Below are 17,256 nucleotides of genomic sequence, written 5' to 3'. Positions count from 1 at the left end.
CTGGGTGTCAGTTCCCCCACGTGTAAAACAGGGTGATTAGAATTGGTCTCTAAGGTTGTTTTAGCTCTAATGTGCTGCTGCTGCTGTCGCTTCAGTCGTGTCCGACTCTGTGTGACCCCATAGACGGCAGCCCACCAGGCTCCCTCATCCCTGGGATTCTCCAGGCAAGAACACTGGAGTGGGGTGCCATCGCCTTCTCCTCTAATGTGTTGAGACACCTTAACTCATCCTTCCGGGTCTAGGTGCAGCACCAGTACCACTCCAAGAAGCTGGTTCTTCCTCAGGTAGAGTTCATCGCTGCCCAGCTCATGCCTCAGCTGGGTTTCCTGTCAGCTGCCCCCAGCCTGGCTTCTGTCAAGCCCTCAGACTACGGGAGACAGAGCTTGACACAGACAGCCCCAGTCCTGGGAGGTCAAGCTTGGACCAGAGGGAAAGTGAGAGCCAGGATCCCCAGAGAGAGATGAATGAAGGCGTTTTTAAAAGGCTGTATGTAAGAGGGGAATCTGGAGTGGGTTTTGAAGGATGCATAGGTGTTTGAGAAGTAGAAAGGACAAGGCATGCTGGGCAAGGGGACCAGCTTGGAGGCGTGAAAAGACACATGAGCAGTGGCGTCCAGCAAAGGCAACACTTGGTGTTTGGGGAAAGACTCAGCATAGCATCTGCTGCCTCTGGGTCATCCTGACATGGAGTCTTATTGAATCATACCACCTGGGAGTGACCCAAAGTGGGAGGGGTGACCTATGAGGGTCTTCAGCTTCCTTGCAACCCTGCATCTCGGTGCTACATGGCTCAAGCCCCCACTCCTGCCCCCAATCATCTGTCTCCCTCTGTTCACTGATGCATTGCCTGGGTTGACTCCTTGGCACAGTCCTTCCTGCGAATCAGGTGCTCCCCTGTGACTGCTCTCTTACTCATCTATCTTGCACTCATTTGTCTGCTGCACTTGACCGAGCTGGAACGGAGTGGTTTTTGCCTACCTTGTCACTTACTCCCCTCAGGGCACAGCCAAGGCCTGGCACAAAGTGGGTACTCATTAAATACATTCAGGGGCACCTAGTCATTCCAATCTGCCTCTGGGTGGGGGGCTTCACAGGGGGCACATTGCACTCACTGCTGGAGCTGGAACTCTCTCCCCCAGATCCCTGTTCCAGTTCCTCAGGGTGAACGGGCAAGTGAGGAGGGGGCTGGACTTGGCACATCTCAGCAATTCCACGATCCTAAGTAGAATAGGATATAACCTGGGAGACGTGATGTGCATGAAAATGTTCTTCACACCTTTTTTCTCCCTACTCTTTTTTTTTTTTGACACTGGTATGAGGCATGAGCCATGCTCCCTGACCAGGGGTTGAACCCATGTCCCCTGCAGTGAAAGCATGGAATCTTAACCACTGGACCACCGGGGAAGTCCCTCCATGCATGCTCTTTTTACATGAAAGGATAGATGCACCATTAACATGAAGGAAGGCGCCACAAACAGCAGAGGGAAGGGGACTCTCCTCTAGGTCAGTGCACTTGGTGGCAGATGGACGTGTCTCTGGGCTGCCCAGGTTTGGAAAGGGGACCCCCATTGGGGGAGAGACCGCAGGATGGTGATCAAGACGGGGCCAGATACCTACAGAGACTGGAGTACCAAGAGATGAGAAGACAAGGAGGGAGACTAAGACCCAAAAGGGTTTCAGAAACAGAAGCAGAGGAGCAGGGAGGGAGAGAAACAGAGAAACAGCGAGAGGGAGGTCCCCGGCTGCCTGTGGGTCCCATGGATGTCCTGACAGTGAAAAGAAAGTGTCAGTCACTCAGCCGTGTCTGACTCTTTGCCACCCCATGAAATGTATAGGCAACCAGGCTCCTCTGTCTTTGTCTGCAGGCAAGAATAGTGGAGTGTTGGGAGGGTTGACAGAAAACAAAATTTTATAAAGCAATTATCCTTCAATTAAAAGATAAATAAATTTTTAAAAACAAAATCACACACACAAAGAATACTGAAGTGGGTAGCTATTCCCTTCTCCAGAGGATCTTCCTGACCCAGGGATCAAACCCTGCCCCTCTCCTGAATTGCAAACAGATTCTTAACCATCTGAACCACCAGGGAATCCCACACGAGCATCATCCAGTTTCCTGGCATCCCCAAAGGTCCTGCCACCCATTCCCTGGCCTGTTTCAATCATCCCATATCAGATCCCCTGGGGGAACTGAGACCAACGGGGCTGGGGGTGCGGGTGGGCTCTTCCCAAGAGACTCCAGCCTGGACACCACAGAGGGCTGGTCAGACAGCTTCACGTTTATTACCAAGGTTTTTCATAAACACACACCCTGTCAGACCACCCCTCCCCAGCCCCCTAGTTCCCAAGCAGACGACCCCAATAAATTAATAATAAATAGAAATATAAATACATAGGTTTGGGGGGGAGGGAGCAGACAGCAACGGTTATGAACAGGGTATTTCAGGTTCCAGGAGCCCACTAGACAGGCAAAGACAACTTAAGTCTTTCCAGTGCGTCCACGCCATAAATGAAGGACCAAGGCCGCTCACACGCAGTGACAGTCCTTGGCCACGAGGTCGTCAAAGGGCGTGAGTGACACGCGGCCGTCGCTGTCTTGGTGCATGAGCACCACCGGCTCGTAGCTGGCAGGCACGCAGCAGGGCGCCGGCGCAGCATCAGGGTTCAGGCCATGCAAGCGCGCCTGCATCTGCGCGTGCGTGTTAGCGGACCGGAAGTGGCTCGGGCACGCGCCGATGCACATGCGCACATCCAGCTCCCGCGGCGCTAGCACCCAGTCGGCCCAGCCCAGGTCCTCAAGCGACGCGCGCAGGCTCTGCAAATGACAGCAGCGCCCCTCCCCGAGCGGGCAGCCGTCCCGAGTGTGAGCATGCGCGTGACGTCGCCCCCTGGTGGCGCTTGGCCGCCAGTGCAGCTCAAGCTGGGGTGGTGAAGAAGGCAACGCCTCCTGCAACTGGTCCGGTGTTGCTAACAGTCGCAGACGTATTGAGGGACCCCGGGAGCCTCCGAGTCTGAGCTGTCGCCGTAGTGGCCGCGTCACGTCCCACGAGCTCCACGCCTTCGGGGACAGCCGGAGAAAGGCCCGATGCAGGCGGGAGGCTGAAGGGAGCCCCTCAGTTAAGTTGACCCGGGGGATGCGCAGGTGCAGGTGGCCTCCTGGCCCAAGTCGCACTATGGAAAAGAGGAAAGAAAGCTAGTCACTCACAGGCCTACTGTGTGCTGAGCGCGGGGTGGTGGTGGTGGTGGTGTTTGTGCCATTTCCTCCAACACCCCAAGCTGGATCCTACCTCAGGGCCTTTGCACAGACTATTTTACCGGCCACATTCTTCCCCTGAATCTCAGTGTGGCTGGTAACATACCACTCCAGCCTGACCGAAATTGGCATCGATCGATTTCATTTGGCTGTCTATCATTTGCCTCCCCCAAATGAGAATCACAGCAGGGACTTCTGACTCCTTGGTCACCACTGTGCCTGGCACACAGTAGGTGCTTAGTTAGTACCCGCGGGAATGGATGTATATCTGAGCTTTAGAGAGTCTGCGACTCCAACGCTGTCTCTGCCTCCTTCTTTCTCCTGGAGTCCCACCGCACAAGTGGGATTAAGGTGGGATAAGAGCTCTCGCTTCTGACTTGACTCCTCCCAGTCCCTAACGCAGCCCAGATCTTGCGCTTGCTCCGCCTGCTGGAGGCTCGGTGGAGAGCATGAATATACTCCACTCCCTCGCTAAGACCCCAGTCACATGCACCTTTAGCAGAGTCTTGGCGCGCGATTGCATCAGATTCGGAACCAGCCCAAGGAGGTTTAGCGCATCTCAGCGCACCGCTCAGTCCTCCCCCCTTCCCTTCCTTCCGCGGGACACCTGGATCTTTCCCCCGGGAAATCCCCCGTACAAATAGCCCTTTCCTTATGTCCAAGGGCAGGGACCACACCCCCTAGCCCGACCTTGTCTCCGGGTTCTCCTGGGTTCTTTGAGTCTTCAGTGGAGTCGCTGGATTCTCTGGCCTTAGTTTCCCCATGCGACCCCGGGAGGTGTTGTAACATCTCAGATTGGCTAAGCCTCGCCTGGTCCCGCTGCACATCTGGTCTTTTGCTCCCCCAAGGGGCAACTTTCTTGCCTGGTTCACCGATGGGGAAACTGAGGCTCGGCGGTAGGTCTAAGAACCACCAGTTAGATGACCGGAGCTGCCCAGGGTGGGGTCTCCGAGATTTTACTCACGTTTTGGAGTGACTACACGGACTTGAGGAGGGGGCATGAGGTCCGGGTTCGAGTCTTCCCAGGTCTGGTTCCCTCGAAGCCGTGTCAGCAGATCTTCGTAGCGTTTCCGCAACTCCCGGAATCTGGAGATGTCCAGGCTGGAGTGCACGTTTGAGGGTCTCTGGAAAGTCTGGAGGTGCTCCTGGGTCAGAGACAGGGCACCTCCCGACCGCAGCCAGGAAAACACGAGCAGCATCAGCAACATCGGAGAGCGATGCGGCGCTGCCGGTCGCTGACCAGGCATGGCTATGTTAGTTAAGTTCTAAACTAGGACTGACCGGTCGCTGCTGGACCAGCCTTTATATTCCCTGGACTTTGTCCGCCCCCGCCTGCCTGGTCCCGCCTGCCGTGGGTGCAGAGTAAACACTCCATGGACCAAAACTGGGCGGGGTCTTCCGCTGCTTTTCAGAAGGCGGTGCTTTTGATGGGGGCGGGGGGTTGTTGCTCCTAGGTATGCTGGGGAACCCCCCTCAAGAGCCCTCTGAGCCTCAGTATTCTCTACTGTGAAATGGGGTCATCATCCCACCTGGACTGGTGGGAAGAATAATTTTCTTAAAAAAGATTTATTATTTACTATATGCTAAACCCCATAGCAGGGATTTAAGAGGTGGTTTTCTTCTCTGATGAGATTCCCCCTCTCCTCTCTGCTCAAGTCAAAGGCTGAAGATAGTGAAAAACAAAGAAAAAAGAGGGGAAAAGGGCCAGAAATAGCCAGCAAGTGCAAACGGGTAAATCATTCCTATCCATCACACCTCTCTTCCTTCACCTGGAAAATAAAGATTGAGACTTTCACTTGAGAGAAGGTCAAACAAGGTGTAAAGGACAGGGCCAGGCACAGAAGAGGTGCTTGATAAACTGGGTGTTTTTGCAGTTACTCATCCTCAGCTGGGGAACTCCTATCCATTCCTCAAAACCCTACTCAAAAAGCCCCTCCTCCAGGAAGTCTTCTCTGACATTACTTTTCCAAGCTCAGCAGGGTGCTTCCAACCCCATCCCTTCTTCCAGCCCAGCCCTGACCTCACAGTACTAAGAGTACGTGTACTTGGCCCTGTCTGGTCCAAACTGGCAGCTTCTTGAAGGCTTGGACAGGGACAATGGATCCAGGCCCTGATCCTTCGGCTGGGCCTGAGGAGGAGATGGCAGGGAATTAGGGTGATGAGGCTTAGGGCAGGGAGGGCTGGTGTCGAGTCTAGCCTCTAGATAATGGAGGGGCAGCAGGTACTCCCCTTCCTCCTGGGGCACCCAGACCTTGTTCTACTGCTTGGGACTCCTGGCCCCAGACATCCTTCCCTGTGCCTGCTCCCAGCTTCCTGGCCTCAGAGAGGGTGGGCAGCTGTTCAAAGCAGATGGTAGAGGTGTGTAAAGTGTAAAAAGGATATGTGCAGGGAAGGGGCTCAAGGACTTATTAGGGGTCACACAGAAAGGATCCCCGTGAAAGAATGGAGTCCAAGTCTCTCCCACCCCTGGCACACACCCACTTGCTGTGTGAGCCCAGCTATGCCTCCATCACCCCCTGAGGCTCAGTCTCAGCCTCTGTGCAGGGGTTCAGAGGTTCCCCTGGCAATGCTCTGGGCTTAATAAACACCCTTGAGTAAACGTGCTACCATTTCGACTGTGGCTGTTTGGGAGGCTGGGTCTTCTGCACCCACATCTTGGCACACAGAGTAAGTGCTCAGTAAAGGGTGCAGGACTGAAGAGACAGGGATGCCCCACAACACCCTCCTCTCGACCCCCACCACGCCTGCAGAGGCCAAACCCTGGAGGCAAGGCAGAACGCTGAGTAATGCTTAACACGGCAGGGGCTCTTCAGCCAGGATCATCATGCCCAGGCTTGACTAGGGGTGGGTGGGGCAGAGGGGGCGCTGTCTGGGATGGCATCACCGCAAGGTCAATATGGTGAGAAGCCAGCATTTACTGGACTCCAGGCTGTGGGCACAGTTCACACGCACTCCCGTTAATGGATAAAGGAACTGAGCCCCAGGGGACTGGTGTGTGTCTAGGGCTGAAATGTTGGACTCCACAATGGGCCTGGGCTCATCAAGTCTTCGGCTGGGCCATCTATTACCTGGCATTTCTGGGCTTGTGAGGGGATTCTGAGATCCCTCCATTTGTTACTGGTTTTCCTCCCAGTTTAAGAGTCTCGTGAAGAATTTGCCCTGATCCTTGATCCAACAATCTGGACAGCTCTTGGCTTCAGAGAGGTGAGTCTGGGTTCACGTTCTCATCCCTCTTCTCCCTGACTGTGACATCTGCAGCAAAGGACTTCAGCCTCAGTTTCCCCATCTGTAAAGGTGTAAGAGCACCCCCACACACACATACACACAGGGTTGTGTGTGAGTGGGAATTTTGCACGCACTGGGTGTCAGTGTGTGTGTGTGTGTGTGCGCGTGCTTAGTCGCTCAGTCGTGTCCAACTCTTTACCCCGCCATGGACTGTAGCCCGCCAGGCTCCTCTGTCCATGGAATTTTCCAGCCAAGAATACTGGAGTGGGTTGCCCTTTCCTCCTCCAGGGGCTCTTCCCTACCTAGGGATTGAACCCACATCTCCTGCATTACAGGCAGATTCTTTACTGCTGAGCCTTCAGGGAATGCAGGGGTCAGCGTAGCCAGAATTCAAATCTCAGTAACCTACCCCCACCCACACCACCTTGCTGTGTGACCATAGGCAAGTTACTCAACCTCTCTGGGCACCAGAACCAAGGCAGGGGTTTGGTTGTAGGGGAGAGAACAATCGTTGTAGAAACGCTTGTATAGTTGTTACCCAGGGCACCCAGAGCAGCTGCTGCAGAACTACTCTCAGGTCACACACCAAGACAGGAACCCTGGTGCTGTGGGCCCCCCTCTTCCCACTAATGACCCCAGGCTGAGGATGACCTTGGTGGATGCAAGCTTCTCAAAAGACATGCCAGAAAGCTGATGTTTCAGTGCTCTACTTGCTTTCTGGGGTGTCAAGTTTAGTGTCTCCCGGGGCCCAGCCGCCAGCAAAGTCCGGCAGACCCTTGCCCGGCCTGGGGTCCCAGACACGGGGCTTTCAGGCAAGGCACTCAAGGGGTCTCCCTGGGGTAAAGGAGAGGCCACCCCAAGGCTGCAGGGGCTGGTCTCTCCTTTGGCGACAGGACATAGGGTCACCTCCAGGAAGCAGGGTTCTTCCTGGAGAGAGATTTAGGACAAGACAGAAACCTGAGATGTGGAGGGAGCCCTGGAAGCATGCAGGGTTACCCCCAAGACCCAGATGGATCTCCTGTGGCCTCCAGCCAGGCCTTGTGGGCAGAGAGCCCAATTCCAGCTTTCCCTGGGGCTTCCTCAAAGCATGCAGGACCCAAAAGCCCCTGGCCCAGGTCCCACCCCTGTGAAGGGCTTGGGTGAGCCCCACCCAGGGAAGCGGGGAGCCCAGGTCTGGGGGTGTTTCTCTCTTTCCTGTCCTGTCTCCCCTCTCTGTGCGGCATGTGTGCTGCGGGGGCAGGCACTTCTGTGGATCTCTGGGCAGCTGAAGGGAAGGCTTGGGTGAGGAGGGGAGGAGGGGAAACTGATTTCAAGTCAGGGGAGCAGCTCAGGCTGGACTGGAGCCCCTGGAGGTCTGGGAGCTCCTGAAACTCAGTTATGACCACTGAGCCTCAGATTCCTCATCAGTAAAAGATGTTAGTTAATGTTACCCCTGACCGGAACTGTGGGAGCTCTCACAGGGACTAAGTCATGGGACAGGGTCTGTTGGAACATTTACTTGGCATCCGTTAGAATTAAATGTCGGGAATTCTCTAGCGGTCCAGTGGTTAGGACTCTCTGCCTTCTGATGCCAGGGCCACAGGTTTGATCCCTGGTTGGGGAACTAAGATCCCACAAGCCTTGAGCCAAAAAAAGAAAAGAAAAGAATTAAGCTTCCAGGTGTGGACCCTGGCCAGTATCTCCTCACTTTAAATGCTGCCATTCTGACCTGTGGGCCTAGCATGGACTCAGACTCTTGGCTGGCATCATGGCTGTGGTCAGACAAGGGGCTGACAGGAATCCCAGACTGGGGGACGGGTACCCTCTCCGGCAGATCTAGTGCCTCAGGGGCCTGAATACAGCCTCTGGACTGGGCGATGAGTGACCCCCACCTGGTGCTGTAGGGACCCTCAGATTCCTGTTGCAGGAAGGGGGACCCCTTCCAGGGCAGGAAACTGGGCTCTTGTCTAACACTCAGAAATGAATTGTCCGAGGAAATACATGTGCTAACAAAGCAGATTTTCTTGGGAAGGGGCGCCCGGGTGGAGAGCAGCAGGGGGAGGGAGCCCAGGAGGACTGCTCTGCCGCGCGGCTTGCAGTCTCGGGTTTTATGTTGATGGGATTAGTTTCTGGGTTGTCTTTAGCCAATCATTCTGACTCAGAGTCCTTCCTGGTGGCACACACATCGCTCAGCCAAGATGGATGCCAGCGAGAAGGACTCCGGGAGGTGGCTAGGCACATGGTGTCTCCTTTTGACCTTTCCCTAACTCTTCCAGTCAGTGGTGGCTTATTAGTTCTGTATTTCTTACCAGGACCTCTTGCCCTAAAACAACTCCTACAAATGGTTGCTAGGGTGCCTGGCTAGGGTGGGCAATTTTAGACAGTGTGCTTCCCCTAACACTCCCAGTAGACTTGGTGCCGCCGGAGACAGAGGAAGCAGGGTCCAGAAAAAGTGGAATTTCTCATGGGCAAGGGGATGCTGGGCTGGAAGTTCCCTGGGAGACAAAGAGGGAAGCACACAACAGACCGGTGAGTGTGTGTGCGCCCATTGCCTCTGGCATTCCGAGCTGGATCCTGCCTCAGGGCCTTTGCACAAGCTACTTCCTCTACCAGTTACATTCTTCCCCTGAACCTGAGCGTGGCTGCTTACACGCCCCTCCAACCTTCCTAAAATAGACACAACCCTATTTTCCCTGACTGTCCATCATTTGCCTCCCCAACCAGAGTCACAGCAGGGATTTCTGTCTGCTTGGTTGCCACTGTGCCTGGCACACAGTAGGTGCTTAGTTAATACTTGCAGGAATATTGAATGTATGTCTGATCTTTAGACAGAGAGATTCCAACACTGGCTGTGCCTCCTTCTGGTAGCCAGAATAATTTTTTCTGAAGGTCTACTAAGTGCCTGGGGCTGAGGATGCAGCAAGCAGCTGCTGTGTTTTCAGCTCTCTGGGTCTCCGATTCCATAGCTGAGAAATGCAGGGTACCAGACCACACACCTTGGCTTCTCAGGCGGTGCTAGTGGTAAAGAACGTGGCTGCCAATCCAGGAGGCATAAGAGACGTGGGTTCAATCGCTGAGTCGGGAAGATCCCTTGGAGGAGGGCATAGCAACTCACTCCAGTATTCTTGCCTGGAGAATCCCATGGATGGGGGAGCCCAGTGGGCTACAGTCCATGGGGTCACAAGAGTCAGACACAACTGAAGTGACTTAGCACGCACGCAGACCACACAGGTCACCTAGTTTCCAGAATCCACGGACCACCCCCCCTCTCCCAGAGTGGTCCAGATCTTGGAGTTAAGTGTGGGCCGGGGCTGTGGGTTTAGGGCCCTCAGTGTGGTCACTAGGCTCAGAGAAGACGGGGGTTTGCTTGGAGTCACACAGCACAGGTGAGGTTAGAGAGGGTTGAAAGCGCCTTCTGAGGTGTGACATCCCCTGCCCCCACCAAGTTGCTCACACACACACACACACACACACACACACACACACACACACGAAGTCCTTTCAGATCCTGGTGTATCCCATATCTCTTTCTACCCCCCTGGAGCCTCCCTGGAATGCAAGGAATTAGGGGAAATTGTAAGGGCTCCCGCTGCTGGCAGCTTCAGTGGTGTTTGACACGCAATTGCTTCAAATCCAGGGCTAGTCTGGGCAAGCTCTGCCTCCCCTCCCCCCCACAAGCTTACCCAGATCCCTGCTCCTGAATTCCCTCCTCCCCGCAGCCGAAGGCTAGGAACTGCGCCCTCCTAGAGATCCCGCCTTTGTGTTCTTGGGGTGCTGTGCCCCTTCGGGAGAGTCACTGGGCTTTTGGGGCCTCAGTATCCCCATCTGTGACCCCAGGAGGGGCTACTACAAGCCTAGAGTGGCCGACTCCCACCCTGTCCGGCCACAAAGGAGACTGCTGATTCCCCCGTCAGTCCCAAAGATGAGCGGGATGTTCCTGCAGGGTTCGCAGATGGGGAAACTGAGGCTGAGTGGCAGCTCTGGGTCTCTATGACACGGAACCACTGGTCAGATGTAGGGGTTTCCCAGGGGGATCTCGGCACTTCCGCTTGGGCTTTAGTCTGAGGTCTGGGTTCCAGTCTTTTGAGTTCCCCTTCATTCGCAGCCCAGTCAGCAAATCTTTGTAGGATTTCTGCAGCTCCTGGAGTCTGGGGATGTCTGGACTGGAGGGCACTTCTGAGGGTCCTGGGAAAGCCAGAAGGCCCTCCTCAGCCAGTGTTGGTGCACCCCAGGCATCACCCCCAGGGCATCAGCAGCATCAGAGAGCAGTTTGGTGAAAAGCCCAGGCATGTTTGTGCTTGGAGGGCTCTGAGCCAGAACTGACACCTTTGGACCTCCTGCATAGTCTGAGCTTATCCGCTCTGGCCTGCTTGGTGTCTTCTGCTTGCCCTTGTGTGAAGAATAAATACTTAAGAGGTCCAAGTTGGGCCTGGTTCCAGGGATGTGCTCCTGGGGAAGCTGAGGCACCACTCAGAGCCTCAGTATCTTCCTCCATTAACTGAGAACATCATTCCAGCCTGATGGGCTTGGGGAAAGAATGATTTTGTCAAAAAACAAAATAAAAAGCCAACTTTATGCTGTGCTAAATTCCATAACAGGAGTTTAAGAGGTGGCTTTCTTCACCCATAGGATTCTCCCTTCTCTTCCCTCTGGTTAGGATCAAAGCCTGAAGATGTTAAAAAAAAAAAAAAAAGGAAGCAGAGGGAAAATGACCAGAAAGAGCCAGAAAAGATTACCTGGAGTAAGTCATGCTTCTCTATCACACCTCTATTTCTTCACCTGGAAAATAAAGATTGAGACTCTCACTTGAGAGAAGATCAAATGTGGTATAAAGGACAGGGTCACATAGCAGGTGCTTAATAGACTGGCTATTTTTGCAGTTAGTCATCCTCAGCTGGGGAACTCCTATCCATTCCTCAAAACCCTACTCAAAAAGCCCCTCCCACCTCTGACATTACTTTTCCATGCTCAGCAGTGTGTTTCCAACCCATCCCTTTCTCCAGCCCAGCCTTGACCACACAACACTGGGACTGTGTGTGCTTTGCCCTTTCTGCTCCAGACTGGGAGCATCTTGAAGGCTTAGGGATGAAACTTCTTTGTTTTTTTTTTGTTTTTAACTTTCTGTTTTGTATTAGGGCATAGCAGATTCACAATGTCATGATAGGCAGACAGCAAAGGGACTCAGCCATACATATTACATGTATTCATTCTCCCCCTAACTCCCCTCCCATCCAGACTGCCACATAACGTTGTCCAGAGTTCCCTGTGCTATATGGTAGGATCTTGTTGGTTATCCATTTTATTTAAAAACTGTAAAATAAATTTTTTATTTTGTATTGGAGTATAGCCAGTTAGCAATGTTGTGATAATTTATCCGTTTTAAATATAGCAGTGTGTACACGTTGATCCCAAGCCCCCTAAGTCTGTGAGTCTGTTTCTTTCTCTTTTTTTAATGTTTTATTTTATTTTTTGGTCAAACCATGGCCGTAACGTGGCATCTTAGGCATGTGGGATCTTAATTCCCCAGCCAGGGATTGAACCCTGGCCCCCTGCATTGGAAGTGCAGAGTCTCAACCAACAGACCACCAGGGAAGTCCCTGTGAGTCTGTTTCTGTTTTGTAAATAAGTCAGATGAAGCTACTTTGGACCCTAATCCTTTGGCTGAGACTGAAGAGGAAGTGGCAGAGAATTGGGGTGCTGGAGCCTGGGGCAGGGAAGGCTGGCATCAGGTCTAGCCACCAGAGGATGGAGGGCTGGAGGGTGCCCCAGGAGCATCCTTTCCCGAGGGGTACCCAGTCTGTGCTCTGTTGCTCAGAACTCCTGGCCCCAGACATCCATCCCTGCGCCTGCGTCCAGCTTCCAGGCTTCACAGAGAATGGGCAGCTGTGGGAGGCAGACTGTAGGGGCATGTAAAGTGTGATAGGGTGCGTGCAGGTTACAGGTACAAGGCGGGGGCACAGCAAGGCTCTCTCACTGGAGGAATGACATCCAGGCCCTCCCCACCTACAGCTGTGTAAGCCCCACCAAACCTCAGGCTCCATTTGGTCTTAGCCTTGGATTGCGTGCAGTGGGATTGCACTACGGCAGCGGGCGGTGAAGGGGAGGGTTGAGGCTCTCCCCATGATGCCCCAGGCGCTCAGCACCTGCTCTGTAATACATCTGTCTGCTCCCGTCACCATCACGTCCATGTGACTGCAGCTGTTTAGGAGACTGGACCAGTCTTCTTCCCATACGACTCATCCCCTTTCTAGGGATAAGGAAACCAAGACTCTGGGGGAAGTAAGGTGGGTAGAGTTGTCAGGGACAGTTCCACTCTGGGATCGTGCACGTGTCCGCACAGGCCATGACTTCATCCAAGTAAGTCTTGTCAGGATGCTTAGGTTCCCTGGGAACCCAGAGCTTGGAGGCCTGGGAGGAATTTTGGGGAAGTTATCTCTGTTCCCCTCCTTACCTCTCCTGGGAAAGTTTCACAGGACTTATGCCTCCCAGGTATGTGCCTCCCCAGAAAATTAACAGAAATTCACCTTTTAAAACGAACAATTGGGTGACTTTTAGTACATTCACAATGCTGTACTACCACCACCCTATAGTTCTGAAAGATTCCCGTCACTGTAAAAGGAGACCCCACTCCCCATCCTCCTGCCCCTAGCCCCCGGCAACCCCTAGTCAGCTTTCTATCTCTATGGATTTGCCTGTTCTGGACATTTCACATTAAACATTCTTTCCCCACATGAACAGTTCTCTGATGCCAGCTGGGTGCCTTCTGCTGCTGCTAAGTCGCTTCAGTCGTGCCCGACTCTGTGCGACCCCATGGACTGCAGCCCACCAGGCTCCTCTGCCCATGGGATTTGCCAGGCAAGAGTACTGGAGGGGGGTGCTATTGCCTTCTCCAGGTGCCTTATAATTCAACTCAATTAGGGTTTCCTGGTGGCCCAGTGAAGAATCTGCCTGTAATGTGGGAGACCTGGGTTTGATCTCTGGGTCAGGAAGATCCCCTTGAGAAGAGAATAGCTACCCACTGCAGTATTCTGCCGGCTACAGTCCGTGGGGTCGTAAAGAGTCAGACATCACAGCTTCACTTTATGTCACTGTCCACCCAGAGGTAGGGCTTCCCTTGTGGCTTGGTGGAAAAGAAACCGCTTGCCAGGAGATGCAGGTTTGATCCTTAGGTCGGGAAGACCCCCTGGAGAAGGAAATGGCAATCCACTCCAGTATGCTTGCCTGGGAAATCCCATGGACAGAGGAGCCTGGCGGGCTACAATCCATGGGGTGGCAAAAGAGTTGGACACAACTTGGTGACTCAGCAGCAACAACCCAGACTTAACATCAGACCCCACAACCTAAGGGCTCCCTCCATCACCACCTGTCTTCAGATGCCCGTCAGAAGTCCAAATTGTCACCTGTACTTCTGACCAAATGGCTGTATCAAAGGTTTCCACCATCCCCTTTTTGGGTTTGATTAATTCACTAGAGCAAGTTGGAGAACTCAAGAAACCCATTTACTCACTAGACCACAGGTTTATTACAAAGGATATTAAAGGAAATGGATCAACCAGCAGATGGAAGAGATGCCTAGACCAAGGTGTGCAGGAAGGGCACGGGTTTCTATGCCCTCCCCAAGCGCCCTACTCTCCCAGGACCTCTGTATGTTCATCAACCCAGAAACTCCCCAAAGCCCATCTTTTGGGGCTTTACGGAGGCTTTGTTCCACAGGCACAGTTGATTAAGGTTGTAAGGTTGTTGGTGACTGAAATCTAGCTCTAGCCCCTCTCCCACCCCTGAAATTGGCAGGAGGGGGTGGAGCTGAATGTTCAGCCCTCTGATCACACGGTTTGTGCTCTTAGCAACCAACCCCCACTCTTGGGTTGTTTCCCCAAAGTCACCTCTATGCCGTAACAAAAGACACCTTTGTCTCATCACAGAAGACCCCAAGGACTTTAGGAGTTCTATGCCAGAAATGGGTGGAAGACCAAAGATATCTTATTGTAAGTCACACCATGCGTGTGCTCTGTGCTGTGCTCAGTGGCTAAGTCGTGTCCGACTCTTTGCGACCCCATGGACTGTAGCCCACCAGGCTCCTCTGTCCATGGGGATTCTCTAGGCAAGACTACTGGAGTGCATTGCCATGCCCCCCTCTACGGGATCTTCCCGACTCAGGGATCTACCTGGGGTCTCCCGCTTTGCAGGTGAATTCTTTACCAGCTGAGTCACCAGGGTAGCCCATAAGTCACAATATACACATATAAATGGAATCACACAGCATGTGACCTCTTGAATCCAGCTTCTTTCACTCAGCATGTTTTAATGGTTCATCTCTGTTGGACCGTCTATCTGTGCTTTATTCCTTTTTATGACTGAATAATGGTCCAGTGTGTGAAGACACCACGCTTTGTTCATCAGTTCATCCACTGATGATTGTTTGGGCTGTTTCCACTTTTTTTTTTTTTTAGTTATTTAGTTGCAACGGGTTTTCTTTGTGGCATATGGGATCTAGTCCCCTGACCAGGGATCGAACCCAGGTCCCCTGCATTGGGAGCTCAATGTCTTATCCACTGGACCACCAGGGGAGTCCCTGTTTCCGCCTTTTGAACTACTGCTGAGTAGCGCTTTCTTGAGCATTCATGCATGAAGATTGGAGGATCTGTTTTTAATTCTCGTGAGGTTGTACCCAGAAATGGAATTGCTGGCTCATATAGTCATTCTATGTTTAACTTTCTGAGGCATGACCAGAATGTTTTCTATAGCCCTCTCTCTTTTATTATTATTTATTTTTTAGTATTTTTATTTACTGCACCGTGCTAGGTCTTAGTTCCCTGACCAGGGATTGAACCCAGGCCCCCTGCATTGGGAGCATGGGGTCTTAGCCACTGGACTACCAGGGTAGCTCCCGGATGCCTTTTATTTTTAAACATTTATCAAGATATAAGTTATAGAAAGAAAAAAGGACTAATCTTAGCTGTTCAGTCTGATGACATTTCACATAACCACTTCCCAAAATGAGTTTCCAGGACATTCCCAGCTTCACCACTCTCCCTACCTCCTGTAACAGCTGTGCCCACCTCTGTTACATGGGTGAGTTTTCCCATTCTCTAACTTGATATAAACGGAACCAGCCAGTGCAGCCTCTTTTCTGTCTGGTGACTTTCACTCAATACCATGTCTGTGAATGGCTGTGTTCTTCATCTGTCATACGGCTCATTCTTTTGCCTTGCTGTATAGTATTCCACTGGGCATTTCCAGGAGTGGAGCTGATGACTCATGAGTGGGTGTCTGTCACTTTACAAGCAGGACAGTAATTAGTTCCCTTTATTCCTGGAACTTCTCAAGGGGACACAGCCCATGGGTGGTCCCTAGGGACAGGAAAAGGGAACATTAGCTCCATGGTGTTTCCGCTTTATCAAATTCTGGAATGCTGGCAACCAGGCCAATTTGGCTCCCCTTCACAGCATCTTTAGCTGATGACCTCACAGCCTTGGCCAAGCTGGGAGGAGCGGTGGGGCAGACTGCAGGCAGCCAGCCAGTGATGAGCTCTGTAATCTTCATTGGCAGCTTCCATGGGCTCCGGAAGCCAAGCCAGGGCAGCGGTATAAACAGGTCACAGAGACCGGTCATGCTGCTCCCTCCCCTTGGCTTAGCTCCCAACCCCCTAGAATTTTCCCCACTACCTCCTGCTGGCCATGGACACCTTCCTCAAACACACTCCCCACACAAGAAACAACCCAAACCCAGCTGTTTGTTTCTCGTGATGTAAGGCAAACATGGTCATGTCACGAAATCTGGAAGAGATGAAAAAGCAGATTATTTAAAAGTCTCTGATAAGGCAAGGATAATCACTGTCGTATCACTGCAAACATACCTCCAGGTCAACATGTATGTGTCATCAAGGGGAGTCCACGGGCAGCCTGGGTTCGAATCTTGGCTTAGTCCTTGAAATGCCAAGCAGATTAGGGAACCTCAGTTCCTCTCCAAACCTCAGTTTCTCAGTGCAACCTGCTTCTCTGTGTTACCCCCTTATAGGGTAGTGCCGGTTAGATTGGTCGGAGTGTAATCCCAATGTTTTAGAACTAATAACACATTATTTTGGGTAGCTGACCAATCAATAATGTCTCGGCTTCAGCCAGAGTTGGGTTCAGACAAGCCTGGGTAAGTTTGCTTGCAAAGAATGGCCCCCACTGGCAAACTCTTATTTATCTCTTCAGCCCCAGCTTTGATGCCCTGTCTTCGAATAAGTCTTCCTTGTTCTCTGCCCTGGTTCCCTCAGGCTAAGGGGCCTCCATCTGGCTCCATCCTGACCACACAGAGCTGGAGGGTCTGAGTCTGGTTCTATGTCCTGCCAGACCAGAGCTTTCTCAAGGACCAAGTCCCTCTGTCACTGTTAGTTTCCTGTGGCTGCCAGAACAAATCGCCATAAACGGGGTGGCTTAAAAACAACAGGAGCTTATTCTCTCACAGTTCGGGAGGCCAGAAGTTTGAAACTAAGGTGTCAGCAGGGCCCTGCTCCCTCCAGAAGCTCTAGGAGAGGAAGCTTCCTTGTCTCTTTCAGCTTCCGGGGCTCCAGGCATTTCTTGGCTTGTGGCTCCATCACTGCAGTCTCTGCCTCTGATTTCCCACGTCCTTCCCTTCTTTATCTTCCCTCTTTTCTTTTAAAAATAACTTTAGTTATTTCTCTGTTTTTATTGACTTTTATTTTTGGTCATGCTGGGTCTTCAAAGGCTTTCTCTAGTTGCGGAGAGTGGGGACTATTTTTCGTTGTGGTACACGGACTTCTCATTGCGGTACACGGACTTCTCATTGCGGTAC

At 52.5% G+C, this 17,256-nt stretch overlaps 1 protein-coding gene across 1 annotated transcript; it reads right to left on the bottom strand.

Annotated features, from left to right (window-relative positions):
* Positions 1–2,257: 2,257 nt before the first annotated feature.
* Positions 2,258–4,576, bottom strand: GDF15 (growth differentiation factor 15). The gene is made up of 2 exons (XM_040241172.1): positions 4,217–4,576; positions 2,258–3,170 (listed from the first exon to the last, which is right to left on the bottom strand). Exons 1-2 carry the CDS (start codon positions 4,497–4,499, stop codon positions 2,527–2,529), a joined length of 927 nt encoding a protein of 308 aa, XP_040097106.1. The 5' UTR covers positions 4,500–4,576; the 3' UTR covers positions 2,258–2,526.
* Between the last annotated feature and the right edge of the window lie 12,680 nt (positions 4,577–17,256).

Source organism: Oryx dammah, unplaced genomic scaffold (assembly GCF_014754425.2).
Source record: "Oryx dammah isolate SB20612 unplaced genomic scaffold, SCBI_Odam_1.1 HiC_scaffold_5, whole genome shotgun sequence".
NCBI lineage: Eukaryota > Metazoa > Chordata > Mammalia > Artiodactyla > Bovidae > Oryx > Oryx dammah.
The sequence above is the reverse complement of the archived record's forward strand: the minus strand, read 5'-3'. Positions and strand labels throughout refer to the sequence as shown.

Coding starts and splice junctions, on each gene's coding strand:
- GDF15 (XM_040241172.1), bottom strand. CDS start 4,499: ATGCCTGGTCAGCGACCGGCAGCGCCGCATCGCTCTCCGATGTTGCTG. Junction 3,171..4,216: donor CCGTGTAGTCACTCCAAAAC/GTGAGTAAAATC, acceptor TCTTTTCCATAG/TGCGACTTGGGCCAGGAGGC.